Source organism: Tenrec ecaudatus, chromosome 9 (genome assembly GCF_050624435.1).
Source record: "Tenrec ecaudatus isolate mTenEca1 chromosome 9, mTenEca1.hap1, whole genome shotgun sequence".
NCBI classification, from domain to species: domain Eukaryota; kingdom Metazoa; phylum Chordata; class Mammalia; order Afrosoricida; family Tenrecidae; genus Tenrec; species Tenrec ecaudatus.
Genome location: NC_134538.1, coordinates 18,172,379 through 18,197,762, shown reverse-complemented (window position 1 = coordinate 18,197,762; position 25,384 = coordinate 18,172,379). Strand labels below are relative to the sequence as shown.

Genomic DNA, 25,384 nt, shown 5'->3' with positions numbered 1-25,384 from the left:
GATGGCTGTTTATGTGCTTTCAAGACCCCAATTGCTACTCATCAAAGTAGAATGTCAAACACTCTTTGTAAACTGTTATGCCAATTGAACTTGGTGTGCTTTGAGATTATGGTTCTGAGATCCCGGGCCCAGCAACTCCCTCCCTTGGAGTGTCTGGTTATACCAAAGACCCAAGATGTAATTGTTACAGGAATAGAAATACCATTTCTTTCTCCTGAAAAGTGGTCAGGTGAGTTGTAGGTGCCCAACTTTCAGCTAGCAGCGAACCCTTACCCATCATGCTACCTTGCATAATTAATGCCAGTGATGTTCATTTTAAAATTTCCTTATTCAAACCACAGTTTTGAAACATACAAAGGGTTCTAAGCAAGGTTTTAAAAGATACTGAAAAAAAACCTGAAATTTAATTTGAAATACTCAAGGTAGCTCTAAAACTTCCTGGGGGAAATGGAATTGAAAGAATGAATTTTCGCAAGATGCCCTTGGTCCTCTCATATTTGTAATAGCCATCAATGATTATACATACATATCTTAAAGTCTTCTCTGCAGAAGAGAAAGTATAGGCTTGAATCTGCTGGTTTTATGGCTGTGGGTCCTCCAAGTGGATGAATAACAGTTTGTTGATGCACAACAGGAACTCAGTGGGAGGCACGCGGAAGCTAAAAGAGCTGACCTGATGCTCTTATGGAAGATATCACATAGACTCGAGAGTACGCCGGCCCGGATTTTACCACAAAATGGCATTAACAATGTGCTGGAAACCACGGCTTCCACACAGTATACACAGTGTGCCTTCAGGCACCAGGGAGCAAGCGCTGCCGTCACGGCACTCCTTCCGCAGGTTCCCTGCTGAACATGTGATCTTCCTTGTGGTCAAAGGCACACAAATGCCTTACTTCCATTCTGACTGGGATTCACCTGCCATCAAGAATCAGCATTCTTCAAGGACATAACACTTATAACATGGACAGCGAAGTTCATGAAATATACGTCAAAACACTGAACACTACCAATGTACAGGGAAAGCCACGGGGTCCAGCAGTGCTGTGTGGTAGGTGCGCCTGTGTTTTGATTACCTAAGAGACTCAGGTTTGGTAGAAAGTCAGAAAAAAAAAAAAAAAAAAGGAAGACTTTCAATGAAATGGAAAGACAAAATGGCTGTAACAATGGACAAAAATAAACCCCAGCAAGGATGGAGCAGGACTGGGTGGTGCTTGTACATGTGGTCTGTTGTACATCCATCAGAGTCAGAATAGCGAATGACAAGATTACAAAATATTAACTTCAGATTGTAGGAGTCTGATCAATGCCGGGCTAAATCTCTGACTCTGGCAGTGAATATTTAGAAACTTCATTGGCATTCAACTCATACCTACCATCATGGCATTGACTCCGACTGACAGCAACGCTAGAGTGAGTTTCCAAGACTGTGAGTCTTTCCTGGGGCAGACCGCCTCCTCTTTCCCCCTATGGAAGCAGCTCAATGCCTAACTCAGAGCCCCACCAGCACTCCTGAAGCTTATATGTATATCCTAACATTAAAATTTGTAAAATGTTAGTCCTTATTCTTTAAAGAACAAAGAGTTGCATAGTTACATCAATATAAGTAGATGACACAAACCCATTTTCTTTCATCTTTGATACACAACTACATGATGTGGAAATATTTTATCAAATAGATAATCTGCTTGTCAATAGCCAGTAAATCATTCTTACAAACTCTCATTCAGCTAAAAAAACAATCTACTTACACGACTATTAGAAATGACCTACAAATCTCTGAGCCATACAGCTATTTTCAAATCTAAACTCTCCTGCTGATTAGTTCGTGGTAGTTTTAAATATCCCATGCTCTGTATTATTGATGTCAACCCCTGAACAAGTCTGCAACAAAGTTGTAACTCCCTAATGTAGTTTCTGCACAGGGTGCTAACCAGCTTGACCTCTATCACACACACTATCAACTCATATTACTACAGCCTCCCTTAAATCACGTTGTTTGTTTTATAGCACCCACCCACCAAATGCACTGCCGCTGGGTGGGTCCCACTCATAATGACCCCACAGGATGGAGTGGAGCTGAGCTCTTCTGGAAGCAGCCTGCTGTCTTCCAGAGACTGGCTGGTGGGCCAAACAACTGTGTCCACGAGCAGCCAGAGCTTTCTAACCACTGTCCCAGCAGGGCTCACATTGTGAAGGGGAGGAACGAAATTCAGTTATTTTGCTTTTTTCTCCTGCAGACAAACAAGTTCATGCAAATTCGTAGCTCTGACTGCATCTGCTGTTCTATGACTAGAACTGTTGTGGGCCAAGCCTTATCCTCAGTTAAGGTGCATGTATGAAGCCGGCCTGGTGCTGGGTCTGCACATTCAGGAATGCAGTTGGCATTTACAGAATGCATTTTTAAAGAAACAGACTAAGCACTGGCTCACTGAATCCCGTGACTCTCACAGATCTACAAGCTGATGAACGAAGGGCAGATGTCTTCCTTCCTTTCACCAAGCAGCTGAAAATACTGAAATGTTAAAGCAGGCTAAAAATAAAACACAAGTTTTAGGCATTTAAAATCAGGTTTGTTTTTTTAATTCAAATTGACCCAAAGCAAAACTTACATTACAAAGGAAGAACAAAACACATTATGATAATAACACACAAGGATTTACATGAAAGCTAGATTGGGGCCAACATCCTTATTCCAATCACATTCTGGGCTAATGAGCAATCTCGCAGAAAGTTAGGCTCTCCCTTGCATAGGGTCCACTCTGGTAATTAAATTAACTACACGTTCTTGTCTCTTAAGGGTGCGTGTGACAGATTACACTCGTCCAGATGTGCACCTTGCTACTGCCAGAACACTGAATTCTCTAGTGGAGATGCTGTGCCAAGCATGACTGATGGTGGATTAAAAAAAACAAAACAGTCAAATCTTCCGAACTAGTAAGCCTGGGTTATTATTCTGTAGTAAATAGTTTAGAAATATGGAAATTAAATAATCTAAAAACACTCTTACTCTGCTGTACATTTATAAACAAAAATATTTACAAACAAAAACCTCTAGAGAAGATGAGGTTTGTAGTTCATTAATAAGCATAATCTTTTGTGAGCTGGTTTCTTTGGTGTATTTGCCAAATGTGTTTTTATAAAGGTTCAATTGTAGGTTTAAATAATTTTAAAGAAATATAGAAGGATTAATGACAAATTTGACACATTCTAAACATTTCAGTCAAGGTTCCAGAAAAGCCAGTAACTTGATTTTCTGACAATACTTGGTTCTACCCATTCTGTGACCCCAGAATGCTTGTCAATCAAATTAATCATGGACCTGCACACATTCATCACTGTATTCCACCAACGACCAACTTTGAGACATTTTGTTAAATATGATATGCGATTGGGCTTCTATTAACCACAAAATTAAGGCGTTCCTTTTAAGTGTCCAGATAAAAACCTCAAACAATATATAATGGCATTATATACGTCTTCATTAAATAGAAATTTCATTCCAGGAAGAACTCTCATAATTTTTTTCTGAAGTCACAGCAGCAAAACAGAACAAAGAATTTACCTTAATCTGATCTCTGTACTTGGAATTCCCTGACTCAAATTCAGTGGCTAGCTTGGTTTGGAAACCTTTATATAGATGGGGAAACAAAACAATTTGAAACTCACTGAATAAATTAATACACGTGTGTGAGGAAATTAGCCCTATGGGAATGCAACATTCATATTTCTGTTCAGAGTGCAGGACTCCCAGGCACCTTCCGATCTCATTTCCCTGGGTCTAGAGCTTTAGAAAGAAGTGATCATTGATTTCTGGGCATGCCATATCCCTTCACCCTGCTGATGTGTTATAGCCTTGGCCTGGATATTGTTTAAAGAATGAGGACATAGTTCTGCTCCTTTCTCCACAAGGGACTCTTTCTTGGATGTAACTTTTTAGAGATAACGTTACTGGGAAAAGGGCAGGCCCAGTGATTAGGTTCAAGCTCCAGCTTGGGGATGGTTATAAAACCACTCAAACTGCCTGGTTGCCTACAAAAGAGTCCATGGACCACACCAGCAACCCCCCAGTTCATCCTTTTCCTGAAGAGGCCTAGAGTCTTTATCCAACTGAACCTTGCCTTGTCACACTGGACCAGACATTCTGATGCCACAGCTATTCTGTATCTTTGAGAACACACTTCGTGCTTGGGAAACAATCACTGGCCCAGAAAACAAGCAAATCTGGATGAGATTCCTATTTCTAATCTTAGTTATACTTCTTACTTGAAATAATTTTATGCATAATGACTTAAAACTACACATTCAGAGAAGTTCTTCAACTTGTAAACGTGTTAGCAAATTCATCGTCACTGTGTAAAAACTTTGACAATCCCCAAAGCACTAAGAACAATGCTGGACGTTTGAGAAGGTTCTTCTAAAGCTGAGATCATGTTAAATCAAGCACGAAACACATCTCCAAAGCCCTCATCTTAGACCCTTGTTGCCTGCTAAGTTGTACAGAACCTCTCTTCTCTCTGTTTATCCTGCCAACAAATGTCCCATCAACCAGAAAACACAAGTCATCCTTCGGAGGAGCTTCACGGGGTGACCTCAAAACAGATAAGTAATGTCTAATGAACACATTCGGAATTAATGAGACTTATAATTTGTCTTATAAGACTTATAAATGTCTTACTTATAAAAAATGCATCCATTAGAAATTTTACCCTATTTTAAAAGTGAAAAAAAAAAAAGCAACCCCATGAGTGAAAACATTCCAAACTATCCAACTGTCAAAGCCAAATGTCTTAACAATATTTGGGGCTCTTTTTAGGGACTCCTCTTACCACCAGGTTATAAAATTTTCTGTCCAAAACGAGGTCAAGAGCGAAGCTAAAAATGGCAACAGACCTACTATGATTCTGCAATGAGAGTGACAGTGTGGCTCCTGCTCTCATGGCTTGTCCAAGCTGGCTGTGGAAGGATGCACCACAGGAGATCATGCATCAAATACCCCAGGAAAGAGTACTGCACAGGAGGCACTGTGTTACACACAGAATACACTGCCTTCTGAAAGTTATTTTCTTTTGCATTAATTTTTTTAAAAGCACAATTCAGCAAGAGACAGAAGTTGAGACTCAAAGCCTCTGGGCAGTGTACTACAGTTAAAAAACAAAGACAAACCAGAGCGCATGGGTAGGAAAGCAGGGGTACTGGATTACTGCTGTCTCGAAGCTACATCAATTAGAGAAAGAACCGCTTCAAACAGCCAATTTGTACTCACTGAAAATGAATGAGGTGCCAGCATCTCTGGTGGAATTTCTCAGGACATCTTATGTAACCCAGGAACCTTGGGTGGACATGGGCCTCAAAATGTTACCTTAACAAGTGCTTTGCTGCTTTAAAATACACAACAATAAAATCAGGAGTCATTTGGAAAGGGGAAGTTCTCCACTCTGAACCTACCTGTTTCATTATAGAAAAAACATTTTTTTTTCTAAATGTGGTATTGTATAGAAAGCTTGGACCACATAAACTTGGACCAAGAAACCAAATTAAGACCTTCAAGCAAGTGGGCAAGTGGTGTGTGTGTGTGTGTGTGTGTGTGTGTGTGTGTGTGTGTGTCCCCATCCTTACCATGAAAACCAACCAACCAAAAAACCCAAAAAAAACCCCCAAACCCTAAAAGTGTATATCTGCTTTCTGACTTCACAGCAAATCAGAAATTGCATAGGATATACTTTGTGCAAGGCAAAAAGCCTTTTAAGTGTCAGGAATATAACTCATCATCTTGCTCACAGCTCTGTGAATATCAGATATCATCAAATTTGTGTTTTAAGTAGTCTTTCATGACCTTGGCAATTGGTAGTTCGTCAAGTAGTTTTAGGTTTTGAAGGCCGATGCGCTGACGAATGTTAATTCGGCACAGGTCCTGCAAGTTTCTGGGCTGCCCTAAAAAGACAGGAAGAAGTATACATGTTACAAAGCTACAAGCATAGTATTTAAGGCAAGCTTTTACACTTCAAAATAATCACTTCTTTCTCTGTGAAGGGACTTCACATACAAAGGACTGGGCAGGTAACATCACCTGAAAAGTGGCTAGCGGGCCCTTTCTGTGATACCAGTGTAGTTCTTTTGACAGCCCTGGAATGGTAGCCCCACCCCCACCCCACCCCCGCCCATTTTATAGATGAGGATACTTAGACTTACAGATTCAAGGAAAGTGTTCCACGTCAGCCATCTAAGTAAGGTGTTAGATTGAAACTGAAGTCAGTTTTTCTTCTTAGTTCAGTGTTCTTTCTGCTACAAATCAGAAGAATTCTACTCTCACCTGCCTATGTTGGGTAAGTAAGCTTGTGTGAGCTAACTGTTGCATTTCTCAATGTCCTCCGTTTCTTCTTCTCATGTGTGAGTTAGATGCTCTCTGCAGGAGCCTGGCCATGTAACCAATCTCCTGGAGCTTCCCATCCCACACCACCCACCTGCTTATCCTGATTCTGAAGGGGCAAAGTCTAGACGAGGGCTGAGAAAGGCAAAAGCACCCCGAATTATTCTGACTTTATGTTTCTGAAATCTCAAGGCCTGGCTACTTGCCAATAAAAAGTGTGCTGTAACTTAACACAGTGGTTCTCAGCCTTCCTGATGCCGTGACTCTTTAAGACAGTTCTTCATGTTGTGGTGACCCCCCAATCATAAAATTATTTTCATTGCTACTTCATAACTGTAATTTTGCTACTGTTATGAATCGGGCAACCCCTGTGAAAGGGTCATTCGACCCCCAAAGGGGTTGCAACCCACAGGTTGAGAACCGCTGACTTAACAAAAAAGAAAAATCATAAAATCAAATTTTCCCCTTTAAAATATATTGAGCAAAACTATATACAAGATACACAAGCAAAACTTTTCAGCAACAGCATTGTTTGAAATCACATAGATTATGACCTAAAACTGAACAGTAGACCGATGACAAGGATCTACATATAACCTCCTCCCTGGGGGATGGACAAGAGAAAAGTGAGTGAAGGGAGACACCGGACAGTGTAAGATATGACAAAATAATAATAATTTATAAAATACCAAGGGAGGGTGAGTGGGTTGGAAAGGGGGAACTGATTATAAGGATCCACATGTGACCTCTTCCCTGGGAGAGGGACAGCAGAGAAGGGGGGAAGGGAGACTCCGGATAGGGCAAGATATGACAAAACAACGATGTATAAATTACCAAGGGCATATGAGGGAGGGGGGAATGGGGAGGGAGAGGGGGGGAAAGAGGACCTGATGCAAGGGGCTTAAGTGGAGAGCAAATGCCTTGAGAATGATTGGGGCAGGGAATGTATGGATGTGCTTTATACAATTGATGTATGTATATGTATGGATTGTGGTAAGAGTTGTGTGAGTCCCTAATAAAATGTAAAAGAAGAAAAGAGAAAAAAATGATTAGGGCAAAGACTGTACAGATGTGCTTTATACAATTGATGTATGTATATATATGAACTGTGAAAAGAATTGTATGAGCCCCAATAAATTGTTAAAATTAAAAAAAAAATACCAAGGGTTCATGAGGGAGGGTTAGCAGGGAAGGAGGGGGGAAATGAGGAGGTGATATCAAGGGCTCAAGCAGAAAGCAAAATGTTTTGAGAATGATGAGGGCAAAAAATGTACAAATGTGCTTGACACAATGGATACAAGCAGAGACTGTGATAAGAATTGCACGAGCCCCCAATAAAATGATTTAAAAATTTTTAACAGTAGTAATAACAAAAAGCTAACACACACTGACCATTTATTCTGTTCTATGCACTGTTAAAAACCCTTGCCATGCAGTAACTCCGTTAATCCTTTTATGAAGGACATACTTTGATCAGCACCCCCATTTGACAGACTTCCTGTGTCTCAGAGACATTAAGCAGCAGGTTCAAAGTTGAGTAGAACACCATACTTCAGTAGTTCTCAAACTTCATGGTATCAAAACCTCTGATACTTTTAAACATTATTGAGGATTCAAAAGAAATTTGGTTTATGTGGTTTAAATTTAGCACTTTGGAAGCTAAAATAGAAATTTTAGAATAGCCATTAAAGTATTTACAAATAACAAAAACTAACCCATTAGATATTAATGTAACTAACATTATGAAAAATAACTGCATTTCCCAATACAGACTCTCCCCCCCCCAAATTAGTGGGGGGGGAAATTGCACTTTCACATTTCTACAAGCTCTTTATGGTTTGGTTTAAGAGAAGACAGTCAGATTCTCTATATGGTTCTACAGTCAATTTGCTGTGATAAAAACCACAAGATGTACATGCACGAAACAATGACTATGGACAAGTATGATACCAATATTACTATGAAAGTCAGTTTGATCTTACAGAGACTCTGAAAGGGTTTCAGATATTCCTGGGTCTCAGCGAAATCCAAATCAGACTTGGAAAAGCCAGCTGTACTGGATATTGTATGCCTTGCTTGCACTGTACTGGTTTATAGTGGCAAACATGATGGAAAATTCAGAAATTCATCCTACAAGAAATGGCTCCATGACACTCAGATGATCTTTAAGGGCTCTGAAGATCATGTGCTTTCCAAGAGTGTTGCTTGCTGTATAGTCTCCTAACAGAATCATAACAGAACCTGCTGCTTTCCTAGAGATATCTGCTAACTACTAGGTGCATGCATAGCAGCAGATGTTTGTAGTAGGAGCTGCACAGGAACACGACACACACACACACACACACTGATGTGTCTCTGAGTGTGTCTATCATCTTCATTTGTCAGATCTCTGCTACAATGGCATTTTATCAGGGGTCAAAATTAGGTTCCTCAACAGGTATTCTCAGAGCTCTCACTAAGGCACTTACTTAACAAGGGAGCAAATTCACATGTATTGATGGGGAGCTTGCTTCTTTTATGACATGGCCCATGGGAGTGCAATTGGTGCCTCCAGGTGCAATGCCTGGCACAGGACTCATCATTATAATATTTTGAAACATCAACAGTAAATCATTTTCTAATCCGTTTTGAATTGTTTTTCATCATCATTTAGGGACTATATGAGAACAAGTTATGACTGTCATTTTAGTTGATCTTGTAACACGAACCAGAATATGAATGAGATGGGAATACTTTTTTAAAAAGAATTTGATTTTCCTCATAGATAGCAGTTTCAAGTATTATCTTCCTAAAAAGAACCACCACAATATAATCAGGTGAAAAACAGATGTAGATAAAATTGACATAGGTGGGTATTCCGACATGTTACAAAACCACAGAAACATTTATGAAACAGAACTATCCAAAGGTGAAGCTATTGAGTCTTGATAAACTCTCTGTCTGGGTTTATAACTGATGGTGGTGTTTCCGGCTCTCGGATCCTTCCCTGAGGAGTACACAGCACGGCACGCCAAGCAGCAGTTTGCTCACTCTAGAGGGTCTTAACTCGTGTTCCTTTTACAATATTGAGTTAAGGGAACAAACAACGTGTGAACGGGCAAGATCAGGGCTGCAAGGTAGCTAGGTAAGATTTCCCAATGAAAACATTCAAGGACAGCCCTGGCTACCCTCGAAGAATGAGCAGGTATGTCACACTGGGGGGAAAAATCCATAGTGTGACCTTTCTGGCACTTTTCTCAATCAATGCTGCTTTCCATTTTCTTAAAACTTCCTAAGGCCCTATGGTCACCCTGTATCCTTGGAGAAAACCTGTCAAGATTACTCCTTAAGAATTCCCAGAGCAGAATCCAGGACAGATATACCCCTCAGGATCAATAATGAGAGTAGCAATACCAGGAGGGGAAGGGGAAGGTGGGGGGAGAAATGTCACAATGATCGAAATTTAGCCCACTCCCAGGAGAGACAACAACAGATAAGTGGGTGAAGAGAGACAGTGGTCGATGTAAGCTGTGCAAAAAATAATAATTTATAAATTATCAAGGGTTCATGAGGGAGGGATTAGGAGGAGTCGGGGGTGGGTGGGAATGAGCTGATACCAAGGGCTCAAGCAGAAAGAAAATGTTTTGAAAATGGCGATGGCAACATATGTACAAATGTGCTTGATACAATGGCTGGCTGGCTGGGTTGTGATAAGCTTTAAGAGCCGCCAATAAACTGATTTAAAAATATCTAGATATCAATTAAATTAAATAAGGACTTTCAGTTTAAAAAAATTAATTCCCAAAGTAGTCTCTATAGCCTCATGAGATAACCACTCTGCCTTGAATTTTTTTTTTTCCACAAAAGAAAGGCTTGTAGTTCGTTCAAGGATCGTTTGCTGGCCCTTAGGAGCATTTTCCAGTCCAGTCTGTTGGGGCAGCACGCCCTGGCCCCAAAGTCCACTTTCAGCATTCCCTGGGGACCTTGCCACTCCATTCCCTTGCTGTTCCACTGTACTCCCCCAGTGCTTTGCCTGGGTGTGGTGGGATCAGGTCAGGTGCAATTCCCACACTGTGTCTCCGGTGCTGTCCCCTGTATCGCCCTTAGTCACTGAGGGGCATCATGTCTCATAGTAGGGCCAGCCATGTCTGCCTTGAATTTAACTGTCCCACTGATCCCTCCTTTTGGAAGGCACTCTAATGAGAAAACATATAAAGTCATCCACTGATTGAAGAGACATGTTCAAACATGCTTTGCTTGTGCTGCTAACCACAGCCGCTCTACGGGAAAAAGATGAAGCTCTTTGCAGTCTCCTCAACCCAGTGGGGCTGTTACCTCTGTCCTTATAGGATCACTGTGAGTCAGAATTGAATCAACAGCAGTGCGTGTGGCTGGAGTTTGTTTGGAAGATGTCTGTCTGTTCATGCATGAACTGGCACCTAGTAGCAATTCTCTTTTGATTTACCCTCATGTATGCAGAGGTAGTATTTATGCGATAGGCTGTGATCTGCAAGGTAGCGGTTCGAAACCACTAGCTAGTCCTCAGGAGACATTTGGGGCGTTCTACTTCCATTAACAGTCCCAGTCTTGGAAACTCACGGGGGCAGTTCTGTTTTATAGGCCGTTCAGAGTCGGCACTGACTGGATGGCAGTTAGCTCTGCATACTTAAGTGAAAACATAGCAGCCAACAAATTGAGAAAATAAAATTACACTTGCTTATCTAAGGTAGAAAAGGAGGGAGTAAGAGAATACATTGTTGTTATTGGGCGCCACTGAGTGGTGCCCAACCCATAGAGACGATGCTGTGACCGAGTAACTGCGCTGTAACAACAGAATGACACACGCCTGGTCCCGGGCCATCCGAACAGCTGCTCCTATGCCGGAGCCCACTGTTGCTGCCACCGTGTCAGTCCACCTTCTTGAGGGCCAGTCTCTTTTCACTGCCCCTCTACTTTATCAAGCATGCTGTCTTTCTCCAGGAATTGGTCTCTGCTGAAAACATGTCCAGAGTACTCTAAGATGAAATGTCGCCATCCTTGCTTCCAGGGAGCACCCTGGCTGTACTTCTTCCAAGAGAAACTGGGTTGGCCTTTCAGCAGTCCATGGTACTTTAGTATTGGTCTCCAGCACCACAAGTGAAACACACAGGTTCGTCTTTGATCTTTATCCCATGTCCAACTTTCACATGCATATGAGGCAACTGAGAATAGCATGGCGTAGGTTAGGCACACCTCACTTTTAGAGGGTAACATCATTGCTTTTCAGAACTTTAAAGAGTTCTTGCACAGTAAATTTACCCAATGCAATGTGCCTTTTGTTCTTGACTGCTGCTTCCATGAGCATTGATTGCAGATCCAAACAAGACACAATCTTTGACCATTTGACCCCCTCCATTTATCATATTACCTATTGATCCAGTGGTGAGGATTTTGTCTTCTTCATATTGAGCTGTAATCCACACCAAAGGCTGCAATCCTTGAACTTCATCAGCAAGTGCCCCAAATCCTCCTCAATTTCAGCAAGCAAGGTTGTGTCATCTGCCAAGTGTAGGTTGTTAATAAGCTCTTCTCCAATTCTAATGCCATATTCTTAATATAATCCAGCTTCTCTAATTACTTGCTCAGCATACATACTGAGTAAGTACGATGAGAGGATATCATCCTGTCGCACACTTTTCCTGATTTTAAACCATGCAGTATTTTCCTTGTACTGATCTGACAACTGTTTCCTGGTCCATGTACTGGTTCCGCAGGAGTAAAATCAAGTGTTCTGGAATTCCATTCTTCTCAAGGTTATCCATAGTTTGTTTTGATCCACACAGTCAAATGCCTTGGCATAGTCAATAAAATACGAGTCATTATCTTTCTGGGATTCTCTGCTTTAAGCCATCTGACATCTGTAACAATACTGCTTGTTCCATTTTCTTCTGAATCCGGCCGGAATCCCTGGAAATGCCTTTCACTGTTCTGCTCCAACTGTTGGATGTTCTTCAGCAAAATAGAATAGGTTGCCTGTTGGGAAATCGTCTGATAGACTCATTTGGGGGCAGAGTACACTCAACCAATGACCACAGCTATAAATTACAATTTGACATTAAGATATGCGGTTCTAGGTGTTCCTGTTCTTGAACCAGGTTAGGGAAACTGATGCTGGTTGCCTTCCAAGGCGAGGTCCATACAGGTTACACATAGTTTTCACCAGGCTCTTAGGACACTCACTATTGGTGCACAGCCACCATGACCCACTGAAGCCTAAGCAGCCTACAAAACCAGTATTGAGGTCCCTGTGAAACATTCCTGCTGAGTTCCCAGTCAACAGTCAATACCAACTTGCAAGCTATCTGGAGCAAGCCACGTTGAAAGCGAAGAATCATCAATCAAACTGCTCCCAAGGGCATTGTGCAGAGCAGAGATGGGATGTTCCTTCTAACCTTGGCCAATTGGATATATGTGAGTAAAATCATTTACTACTGTTTTAAGCCACTAAATTTTGAAGAATCAGGTAATCAAGTGAGATTTTGTGACTCAAAGGGGGTTGCTGTCCTAACCAAAAAAAAAAAAAAAGTATATGGTTTTGACATTAGGATGAGGCAGTTGAAGAAGCTGGAAAGATATTGAGAAAGCTAGGAGTGGAAACCTATAGGGCTTTGAGGCAAGTGTTAAGTCGAAGCCTAAACAGGCTTTAAGGCAGCCGAAAGGCTTTAATGAGGAAAAGAAAGTTTCACAAATGTTGTAACTCTTGTCACACATAGCGGAGGTTCATTGACACTGCCGCCTGCAGTAAGCTGGAAATTTATGAAAGTGAGGAGGGCCAGTGAAGGGAAGTCCCCAGACACATCACTTGAAGTGTCACTGGCTTATTTGGAAGTATATGATAAAATCCAAGAGGGTAAAGAGGCGCTAGAACACAGGGATGACATTCAAAAGGGCCAGGTCTTCCTGGGTTCCACAGTAGAAATGCTTTTCACTTTAGGCAAATGATTCTCAAACTCAGAAAAAAAAAAACTTCAGGCCAAATCAAATGCAGGGCGAACCACAAGCTTCTTGTTAGCAACGCAGAAGGGCCTAAAGGATCACCTCCTAGAACCTTGACACGGACAAAAGTCCCACAAAGACCTTGAGTCCATACTGCAGGGATTCTAGCCACTAACTGGTAGGACTATGAAGAACAAGGAAGACACTGTCCCACAACCGTCTCTCAGACAAAAGCAGAGAAGGGCTTTTGTCTAATTTGAGTATATTATCAACACATACACAAAAAACCCACCAAGTTTCAACAATCAGCTTGGATTAAAAGGTATGTAAAAAGTTCGGGCCCAATGTGAATGGGGGTTGGGGGGTAGAGACCCAAAGCCTATCTGTAGATAATGGGACACACTCTCACAGAAGGGTCACAAGAAAGACATGAGCCAGTCAGGGTGCAGTAGAGCACCAATGAAATACAAAACTTCCCTCTAGTTCTTTTTCTTTTTAAAATCTTTTTATTGGGGGCTCATACGTTTCTCACAATCCATACATACAACCATTGTGTCCAACACATTTGCATATTTGTTGCCATCAACATTCTCAAAATATTTTCTTTCTACTTGAACCCTTGGTATCAGCTCATTTTTCTCCTCTTCCCCTTCCTCCCCATGAACCCTTGATAATTTATCAATTATTGTTATTTTGTCATAACTTACACTGCCCGGCATCTCCCTTCACCCACTTTTACGTTGTCCATCACCCAGAGAAGAGGTTATATGTAGATCCTTGTAATCGGTTCCCCCTTTCTACCCAACCTTTGCTCCATCCTCCCAGTACCACCACTCATCCTGAGGGGTTCATCTGTCCTGGATTCCCTGTGTTTCCAGCTCCTATCTGTACCAGTGTACATCCTCTAGTCTAGTCTGACAGTTGGGGGGGGGGGTGAGGGAGGAAGGAAGCATTTAAGAATTAGAGGAGAGTTGTATGTTTCATCGTTGCTATGCTGCACCCTTCCTCCTCCCCACTATCATGAACTCAATTCTTCCTTACAAATTGGATTAAACCAGAACATAGAATGTGCACACTGCTACAGATAAGAGGCCACACACATGGAATCAAGGATAGATAAACCCCTCAGGGGCAATGATGAGAACAGAGATACCAGGAGGATAAGAGAAGGTAGGAAATAAATCACAAGGATCTATATCTAACCCCCTCCCAGTGGGCCAAACAACAGAAAAGTGGGTGAAGGGTGACAGAGGACGATGTAAGATATGAAAACAATTTCTAACTTATAAAGGGTTTATGAGGGCGGGTGGGCAGGGAAGGAAGGGGATGAATGAGGAGCTGGTATCAAGGGCTCAAGTAGACAGAAAATGCTTGGAAAATGGTGATGGTAGCATAAGTACAAATGTGCTTGTCACAATGGATGAATGAGATCTAAGAGATCCCAATAAAAGAATTAAAAAAAAAGGTTGGGCCCTCAAACTTCTATGGAGCAGTACAGTGAAAGGCATTTCCAGGGATTCCGGCTGGATTCAGAAGAAAATGGAACAAGCAAAGCATTTTTGTTTTGGATTTTAAATTGGAAAGCTGAGATACAGGTTAAGAAATACTCTAATACAAATGTGGACGATTTACATAAAGAACCGAAAAAAAAAACAGCCCCTAGGACTTAGCTCTAATCATGTATTGGCAAAATGTCTCAGGCTGCATTTTAGAATCACCAGTGATCAGTGGGAATTATAGAACACAGATAACTCAGCCCTGGCGGTGGGGTAGTTACACGGTGGGCTGCAATCTGCAAGGTCAGCAGTTTGAAATATTCCTATAAAGAGTGAGCCTCAGAAACTCACAGGGGAAGTTCCACCCTGTCTTAGAGGATTGCTATGACTTGGTATCAATTCAAGGACAGTGAGTTTTGTTTGTGCTATTGTTTCTATCACACGCTAGTACAACTTTGCTGAAGATGGATGGTCCAACAACAGTTGCAACAGTCCAAGGAGCTGCCAGCGGTTCAGCCAGATTCAGAGGAGGACGTGAAACAAGGACTATCACTGCTGCCGTCAACTGGATCTTTGTTCAAAGCAGAGAATACCAGAAAGGTGCTTGTGTTTCATTAACTATGCTCCAGGATTTGACTGTGTGGAGCATAACGAATTATGGATAACCTTGAAAAGAATGGAATTCTAGAACACTTGATTGTGCTCCTGTGGAAGCAGTACATGGACATGGCAATCACTGTAACAGAACCAAGGAATACTACCTGGTTTAAAACCAATAAAGGTGTGCATCAGGGCGGTATCATTTAACCATACTTATTCATTAAGTATGCTGAGTACCGTAAATCATCAGACAAGCTGGATTATAAGAAGAAGAATGCGGTATCAGGATTAAAGGAAGGCTTAACACCAACCTTCAATACGCAGATGACAGTCTTACTTGCTAAAAGTGAGGAGGACTTGAATCACTGACTGATGAAGATCATGGATTGCAGCCTTCAGTATGGATTATAACTCAATGCAAAGCAAACAAAAGTTCTCACAACTGGACCAAGAGGTAGCCTCGTGATAAACAGAGAAAAGACTAAAGCTGTCAAGCAAAGATTTCAATTTGCTTGGATCCACAAACCAAGGCTCATGGAAGCAGCAGTCAAGAGATCCAATTACACATTACATTAGGTAAATCTGCTGCACAAGAACTCTATTTAGTATTCAAAAGCAAAGATGTTACTTTGAGGACTAAAGCATACTTTACCCAAGCCATGGTATTTTCAAGTGCCTCATATCCATGTGAATGTTGGACACTGAATAAAGAAGACTGAAGAAAAATCGATGCACTTGAACTACAGTGTTGGAGAAGAATATTGAAAGTACCATGGACTGCCAAAAGAATGGTGCCCGGCTATTAAAAGATATAGCAACTGGCGTCTTAAAGGCTTGAAGATAAACAAATGGCCATCTAACTGAGAAGTAAGAAAGCCCACATGGAAGAAGCACACCAGCCTGTGTGATTATGAGGTGTCAACGGGATCAGTTATCACACATCAAAGACGCAGAACAAAAAAATCTTATCATTGTGAATGAGGGGAAATGTGGAGTAGAGACCAAAACCCATCTGTAGCAATCGGACATCCCTTACAGAAAGGTCACCAGGAGAAGACGAGCCACTCAGGGTGCAGTGTAGCACCGATGAAATGTACAACTTTCCTTTAGTTCTTTAATGCTTCCTCCCCCGTACTATCATGACCTTGATTCTACCTTACAAATCTGGCTGGACCAGAGCATGTACACGGGTGCAGATAAGAGCTGGAAACACAGGGAATCCAGAACAGATAAACCCCTCAGGACCAATATTGAGAGTAGCCATACCAGGAGGGGAAGAGGAAGGTGGGGAGAGAGAAGGGGAACTGAACACAATGATCTACCTATAACCCCCTCCCATGGGGATGGACAACAGTAAAGTGGGTGAAGGGAAACCAGTCAGTTTAAGACATGAACAAATACTAATTATTTATAAATTCTCAAGGATTCATGTGGGAGGGAAGGTTGGGGAGGGAGGGGAAAATGAGAAGCTGATACCAAGGGCTCAAGTAGAAAGAAAATGTTTTGAAAATTATGATGGCAACAAATGTACACATGTGCTGGACACAAAGGATGTATGTATGGATTGTGATAAAAGTTGTATGAGCCCCCAATAAAATGATTTTAAAAAAATAAACAGATCTGTCTTGGAATAAGTACAGTCAGAATGTTCTTTTGAGGCAAGAATGGCAAGACTTCATCTCACACATACTTTAGACATGTTGTCTGGAGAGACCAGTCCCCGGAGAAGGACATCATGTCTGGTAAGGAGCTGAATGCCCTTGGCGAGATGGACACAGCGGGTGCAACAATGGGCTCAAACAGAAGAGCAAATGTGAGGACGGCACAGGACTGGGGGTGTTTCCTTCTGCTGTACACAGGGTCGCTGAGTCAGAACCAAACAACAACTAACAGTGCCTGCTGTCTACTTCCCCTCGCCCTCCTTTTTGAATGGGAAGGCCTGCAGCGGTTACCCTACACCAGCCTCACTGTTGTATGCTGGATGTGTGTGGGATAGATAAATTGTCCCTTCAGTTCACAGCTCTTTAGAGATAACACTAGGAATGAAGTTGTTCTAATGGAACTATACCCAAGGAGCCTCAACCACATCTGGACCAGATTCAAATTTAATTTTGAGCAGATGCCATAATATAATGAGACTGGAGCACAGGGTGAGGGGAACCAAGCATTTTGCATAGATGAGTGGAGGGTGGATTATATTGTTCCAAAGAAGGCCACATTAACACTTCTCATCTCATCCATGCTTTTTACAAAATAACTGACATTGCTGATACAAAGGATTGGGTCTATTTCTCTTCACCTTGAATCTGCCCATTGTGTGTGAGATACACATTCTGAAGGTTGCTCCAGTTGATAGCACATGGAACTCAGCGCAGCTGTTACAACTCCGCTCTCATGACCAACATCATGACTGATCCCATCACGAGGTTGGATATAGAGTCCACCCCCCATGGGGACATAAAATAGAAATGTGGGTGAAGGGAGACAACAGTGTAAGACACTAAATAACAACAATAATATATAATTGATCAAGGATTCACTAGGGTGGGAAGGTGGGGGAGCAAGAGGTAAAAAGAGGAACTGATACCAAGGGCTCAAGTAGAAAGAAAATGTTTTGGAAATGCTGATGGCAACATATGTACAAGTGTGCTTAATACAATTGAATGATGGATTGTCATAAGATTTATAAGAGCCCCCAATAAAATAATTAATAAAAATAAAATAGTCTGAAATATTTGACAATTAAGGGTCACTGGTATATTTAGTAATAATAAACCCTTAAATTTTTTTTTTAATTTTAAGATTCCCTCAATGGGGTTAAAAAAATTTCAGGTCTTGAAAATTCAGCTATAGCAACAAAAAAAAAGAAAAGAAAATCCAGCTACCTAATTACCTTTATTCAAGTAAATAAAATGCTAATTCACACCCTGTGATTTATTTTGGGGCCAGTTCAAGTGCACACAGAGGCATTTCAAAGGAAGACCTGGCGATCTAATTTTTTAAAAAAATTAGATATAGAAAATCCTGTGGAACACAGTTCTATTCTGTTACACAGCAAATGAATTGTTAAGGCCTAAATATTAGAAAATGTTCCTCAATTTGCTATTGACTTTTCTTCAAACTGCTGACCTGTGGCTAACAGCACTACACATATATATAGCACCAGGACCATAAGTATTTGGTAAATACTATATTTAAATATTAATTATTATGGACTTGTAAAGATAATGCCCCCCACACACACCACCCAGTGAAGCATAGGGCCATTCCTCTGAAGTTGGACTCTCCATCTTCCTGGTGTTAGAATGTAAAACAAACCTCACTGCCACTGAGCAGGTTCTGACTCACAGCGACCGCTACAGGACAGAGTAGAACTAACTGCTCCTGTGGGTTTCGGAGACTGTCACTCTTTATAGGAGTAGACAGAGCCCCATTTTTCTCCACAATTTGCCCATTGGTTCTGAACTGCTGACTTTGTGGTTAGCATCTTGACATGTAATCTTTTTTTTTTCTTTTTAAACATTTTATTAGGGGCTCATACAACTCTTATCTCTTGACATGTAATCTTATGCCATGGGCTCCTTCCTAGTGTTAAGACAGTAAGAAAAATTTTACCTGTTAATTAGTACTCTGATCTGTTGGTTTTAATTCTTCCCTTTCTAAACGATTTTATCTTTTAAACAAATGAAAGGAATAAATAAACAAACGGAAAAAAAAATAGTTAAAGGTTCCAACCAGGGTAGAGGGAGAGTCCAGGCTCTAAAGCCCAGGTTCCCAAACGTATTTGGCTTACCACTCCCTTTTCCAGAGGGTGGCGGGGATTACTCAGCAGCCCACAGGGAATTAAAAACTTTGGCACAGGGATCTGTATTGCAGCCTCCCTGGATCTTTCGAGCCTGCCTAACCCCCACCCCCTCCCCGGGGTGGTATCACCAATTTTGGAAAACTGCTAACACTTCAAGTTTCTGACCAGATTTTGGAACAATGATATCTGACATCATTAATATAAAAATAGATGCACTAACAAACTGTCCATAAGATAAACTTCATAAAAGAGTATTGTTGCTCTGAATGTACAATTCTCTCCTAAAACTATAGGCAGTAAAGTGATGGCAAGTCTCCCTCTAACTTGCATTCTCACCAAGGCACTTTTCCAAATGCTCAAGGCTGGGACCTTCATTGGACCAATGAAGAAAGGAAGGCACACGAAGCCCAAGGTCACAAACTAGTTGTCCGGCTAGCAGTGAAAAACCAAACAAAAAGCTCGCTGCTATCAAGTCAATGCTGACCTAGAGACCCACTGTGGGTTTCTAAGACTGTAACTGTTAACCAGAGTAGAATGCCCAGTCTTTCTCCTGAGGAGGTGCTTGTGGTTTCCAAGTGCCAACCATGCGAATCGCAGCCCAATGTGTACCCACCGTACTACCAGAGCTCTCTGGCAGTAAAAGAGCACTTGGCAGTCCATCACAGGGAACGCTCCTAGACAAATGGGAGTTATGTTTATGAAGACACCTGAATGCAGCACAGTCGTGAGAAGTTCTCCCTGTGCAAATAGTGATGCAGTGAGTGAGAAGAGTACTTAGTTTCTAATAAAAATATTTACTATGCCCCTACTAGGTGCTCGACAATACACTGCTCCAAGATTTAAGAGGCAGCAACAGAAGAAGGCACTGTAGAGAATAAAGGGAATTAAAAAGCAAACAAAGGAACACCAGGCATCTTAGAAGAGTAGTTCCTACTTTGTTAAATAGCAGTTGCCTTATCATGGGATTCATAAGTGAGTCATGGTTAGCCTGAGGGGACACACCTCACCAAAGAGTTTAATTAAAAACATTCTGGGGCTTGAAAAAACTACAAGGTATGAGTACTAAAGAACTATAATGGAATTATGTAACAGTTCAAAGGGTTTTTAGTCCTTCCATTCTGTAAAGAAGCCCATTATTAATAATAATTGAGCCGATATGAATAAGGAAATCAAAGTTTGAAGAATTTGGTCTAGTATAAATTATAATAGCAAAGCTAACAGCCTAATTTAGAAAATTAAATACACTAAATCATCTCCTTGTAATATTGCTATTACAATATTTATGATGGGTTGGAGGACTTTATTTCGATAAAAACATCTGGATTCATAAGAGTAGACAGAGAGAGAAAGCATCTTCTGCAAATAACCAAAGTGAGGAAAATGGAAGCAAAGCAATGCAAAGTTCAGACTCGTGTGCTTTTGGACGGTGGTCGAGGTTGGGGTAGAGAAAGAGATTTCACCATCTCTAGATTGCGAGATACAATCTCATTAATGTTTCATTTCTCCTACTTAAGGCCATCATCTGGAATGGTTCCTAAGACTCCTGTATCTCAGCTTTCCAATTTAAAATCCAAACAAAAATGTTTTCTTCCTTTGCTCTTTCCTCACGATTCCCATCACAGACACTTAGTAAGGACAGTACTAGGAAGTCTCCAGCTTTCCTTACCATCAATGACATTTGGCTATTTGTTACATCCAAATCAGCTTTGACCTTATTTTCTATCTTCACTGAGTCAAACTTAAAAACCAAATGACAAGAAATCTAGATTTTTTTCATTAAAAATAGAGTAATAAAAAAAGATGTGTGATGGGGTAATAGGGCACCGACCCACCCAAGGGGAGGGTATTGTTTGTGTCTCCACAGGGAAAGCGGGATCAGATATAAAGCCAGTGCCAGACGAATGCAGTGTGCCTGCAAGGAGTGGGGAGCCAATGGAGGGGCCTGAGGGTTCAGTCCCCATACTAGCTACATGGACAACTGCCCCTCACCCCAGAAGAATTTACTTGAGAGGACAGCACTGAAGCTGCAGCTAGGGGAGAGGGGCATGTCTGATCAGAGCAAATGGGAGCAAATGAAGGAAGAGGAAGAGAGAGTGGAGCACATCCTGGCCCATCAGGCCTGGAGGACGATATCCCTGCACTGAACAGCCAATGGACAGAGTGGATAATATGGCTGATCCCACTAAAAGACACGCCGTCCCTTGATGGCCCAGAGTCCTAAGGGGGACAACACTGGAGACTCAGGGTCAGGACTGGCCCAGACTGACCCTGTGACACTGAGGCAAACCACTAAAAGCGTGCCCAACCGTGGAGCATAGCAGGGAGCCCACGAAGGAGTACAAAGGACAGACTCTGGGGCCAAAGCATGGTACCCCATTGGATATGACTGAAGGACACGCCTAGAGATAAAAAGTCAGACCTTTATCTGTTTACAGGTCTTTGTCTTTAAAAATTTTTGTCTTTTAATTAATTTATTCCTCTATGGGTAATTAGTTCCTTTTTTGTTGTTATCGCTTGTGTTCTCACTCATCGCTTATCTTGCTATGACTTGATTTTTGGTGCATATTATTATCTCTACAGCTCTATCTAGATAAGATAGGCTGGATGAATAGTCTGGAGGAGAAAACAACGGGATCAATGGTTCTGGGGGGACACAGGAGAGGGGGAGGAGGGGCTAAGGAGGTACCACTGACCAATCCAGGGACAGGGGAGCAATAAGTGATCCAAAATCAATAGTAAGGAGGGTGTAAGAGGCCTGGTAGGGATTCAGCAAGGGCAAGGTAACCGAGAGAAATTACTGAAACCCAAATGAAGGCTGAGCATGATAGTGGGACAAGAGGAAAGTAAAAGGAAATAGAGGAAAGAACTAGGTGACAAAGGGTATTTATAGAGGTCCAATGACTGGAATGTACATATGTAAATATATTTATATGAGTGTAAGGAAACAGCTCTATGTGCACATAGCTATAGGTTTAGTATTAAGGCAGATGGACATTGGGCCGCCACTCAAGCACTTACTCAATGTAAGAACACATTGTTCTATTAAATTGACATTCCAGTATGCACACCTTCTTGACAAAATTGCTGAAGAAAAATGTGTGCATGGGCAAGTGTGGTGAGGAAAGCTGATGGTGTCTGGTTATCAAAAGATATAGCATCTGGGGTCTTAAAGGCTTAAAGATAAACAAGAGGCCATCTAGCTGAGAAGCATCAAAGTCCACATGGAAGAAGCACACCAGCCTGTCTGACTATGAGCTGTCGAAGATATCAGGTATCAAGCATCAAGGAATAAAAAATCATATCATTGTAAATGTGGGTGAGTGCAGAGTGGAGACTCAAAGCCCATTGGTAGCCAACCGGACACCCCCTTACTGAAGGGTTGTGGGGAGGAGATGATCCAGTCAGGGTGCAGGGAAGCAATGATGAAACATATAACTTTCCTCTACTTCTTAAATGCTTCCTCCCCCCCACTATCATGATCCCTATTCTAACCTTACAAATTGGCTAGACCAGAGGATGTACATTGGTACAGACAGCAACTGGAAACACAGGGAATCCAGGACAGATGACTCCTTCAGGACCAGTGGTGAGAGTAGCGATGCCTGGAGGGTGGAGAGAATGTGGGGTAGAAAGGGGGAACTGATTACAGGAATCTATGTATAGCCTCCTCCCTGGGGGATGGACAGCAGAAAGAAGGCAGGGGGGAGGGGGGGAAGACGTCGGATAGTGTAACTTAAGACAAAATAATAATAATAATTTATGAATCATGAAAGGTTCATGAGGTAGGGGGAAGTGGGGAGGGAGGGGGAAAATGAGCAGCAGATATTAAGGGCTAAAGTAGAAGGCAAATGTTTTGAGAATGATGATGGCAACAAATGTACATATGTTCTTGACACAATGGATGGATGTATGGATTGTGATAAGAATTGTATGAGCCCCCAATAAAATGATTTTAAAAAGTAACAATAAAAATTGAAACAAAAAAAGAAAAAAATAGAATAATAAAAGTACTGTGAAAGATTCTTTATCAAAGAATCTTAAAAAAAACCATGATGTAACAGGAGTTAAAATTATACTATTTATTTCTAAAGTTAGTTTTAATAATAGAGGCCAAAAAGTATCTAAGAAAAATATAATCTGGGCACAATCCCCAATTCATTAAAAAAAATCTATAACCTAAAATAACTTTAGTTAAAATGCTACAGAAATTATTTCTCCAAAGAGTTATGCTATGCAACTCTTTGATAACTTCACATTTTTAAAAATATTTAAAACCTTGGCTTACCATTTTACTTCTACAGGTAAAACACAATTCTTGGCTACTGCTATAATTTAAACAAGAATATATTCCAAGTTATTGCACTATTTATAAAATAGTATTTTTAAACACCTCTGGTTGATACTCTAGAAAGCACCTAGTCTAAACATTTGGCAGATTCTCATGCAAAACCATTTGAGCAACTCAATTCTCCCTATACTTAATTTTTATCTTTCAGAAATACAAAGCATTTGATTCCTTAACACATGAAGGTCAAAATATAGCACAGTTTTCCCTTTCACAAACCACTGAAGCCCACCAAGTATTACTTCAAATGTCTGCTGGAAACATAAATTACTACTTTAACTATAAAACAAAATAAAACAAAAATACAAAACCAAAAAAACTCCAGACATTAAATACAAATCCAAACGGTAAAGTCTCTACCTTATAAATAATCTATACCAGTTTGTCACAGGAAAAAAAATTCTCTGTAAAAGTAGAGTGTTTAAAAAGGTAAAAAAAAATACTGAAACCATGAAAAACAAATTTAAAAAATAAACTTGATTAAAATTGAAAAAAAAGTAGGCTGTTTCTACTAGTAAACAAAGTTAAGGTAAATAGTTTTCTAGGACTTCTTAGAGCCTTTGTTATGCTAGTGGATGCTGTGATTCTCTAAAACAACAATGTGATATTCCTGCAAACTGACTTAAATAATGCATTCATGTTATCTCACAGCACCTGGGAAACCACCCTCCTGAATCACACCTACAAATCCAGAGTAGAAAATATGCTAGCACGGAGCTAGCCACCATTTACAGCTTTTTATTTTCAATGCAAATTATAAGTCTAAGTAAGAGGAATACGTTACAGATTCATCAAATTCTAAAATACTGTATTATCAGAAGATCCTTAAAATTCCAAATGTAAAATTGTACATCAGTTGAGAATTTATCCAAAAAACCAAACTCATGGGCACTGAGTTAATTCTGACACAATATAAGACACAATTGAACTCTTAAAATTAAATGATCTTATCTTAGAGATCTAGATTGCTTTACACAATTTATTTTTACTTTTGTTTATATGATTTTTATCTATTCATATCTGGATATAAGCCAGATAATTTTATTTACATGACTAAAATATATTGATATTTGCCATATTTAGATACAAAATTGAGAAGTTAAAAACGTTTGCTTAATACTGGATTTAAAGCTTTTTAAAAATCATCTAATTAGGGGCTTATACAACTCTTATCACAATCCATACATCCATCCATCATGTAAAGCACATCTGTACATTCTTTTCCCTCATCATTGTCAAAACATTTGCTCTCCACGTAAGCCCCTGGTATCAGCTCATTTTTCCCGTCCCTTCCTCCTCCCCCTCCCTCATGAACCCTTGATAATTTATAAATTATTATTTTGTCATATCTTGCCCTGTCTGATGTCTCCCTTCAGCCACTTTTCTGTTGTTCGTTCCCCAGGGAGGAGGTTATATGTAGATCCTTGTAATCAGTTTCCCCTTTCCAACCTATCCCCCCACCCATGCCCTCCCAGTATCACCACTCACACCACTGGTCCTGAAGGGATAATCCACCCTGGATTCCCTGTGTTTCCAGTTCCTATCTGTACCAGTGTACATCCTCTGGTCTAGCCAGACAGGTGAGGTAGAACTGGGATCATGATAGTGGGGGTGGGGGGGCATTTAGGAATTAGAGCAAAGTTGTATGTTTCATCGTTGCTACACCTCCCCAAGCCCTTTTGTAAGGGTATGTCCAGTGGCCTACAAATACAAATGGGCTTTGGGTCTCCACTCCACACTCCCTCGCTCATTCATGTTATGGTTTTTTGTTCTTTGATGCCTGATACCTGATCCCTTCGACACCTCGTGATTGC

At 40.9% G+C, this 25,384-nt stretch overlaps 1 protein-coding gene across 6 annotated transcripts in view; it reads right to left on the bottom strand.

Annotated features, from left to right (window-relative positions):
* Positions 1-2,561: 2,561 nt before the first annotated feature.
* ASB7 (ankyrin repeat and SOCS box containing 7) overlaps positions 2,562-25,384 on the bottom strand; it is a 71,813-nt gene continuing 48,990 nt past the window's right edge. For all 6 annotated transcript variants that reach the window (XM_075557919.1, XM_075557920.1, XM_075557918.1 and 3 more), the window contains one exon: positions 2,562-5,934. In XM_075557919.1, coding sequence (XP_075414034.1) covers positions 5,795-5,934 — 140 coding nt within the window. In that variant the 3' untranslated portion in view covers positions 2,562-5,794. The remainder of the gene's footprint in view (positions 5,935-25,384) is intronic.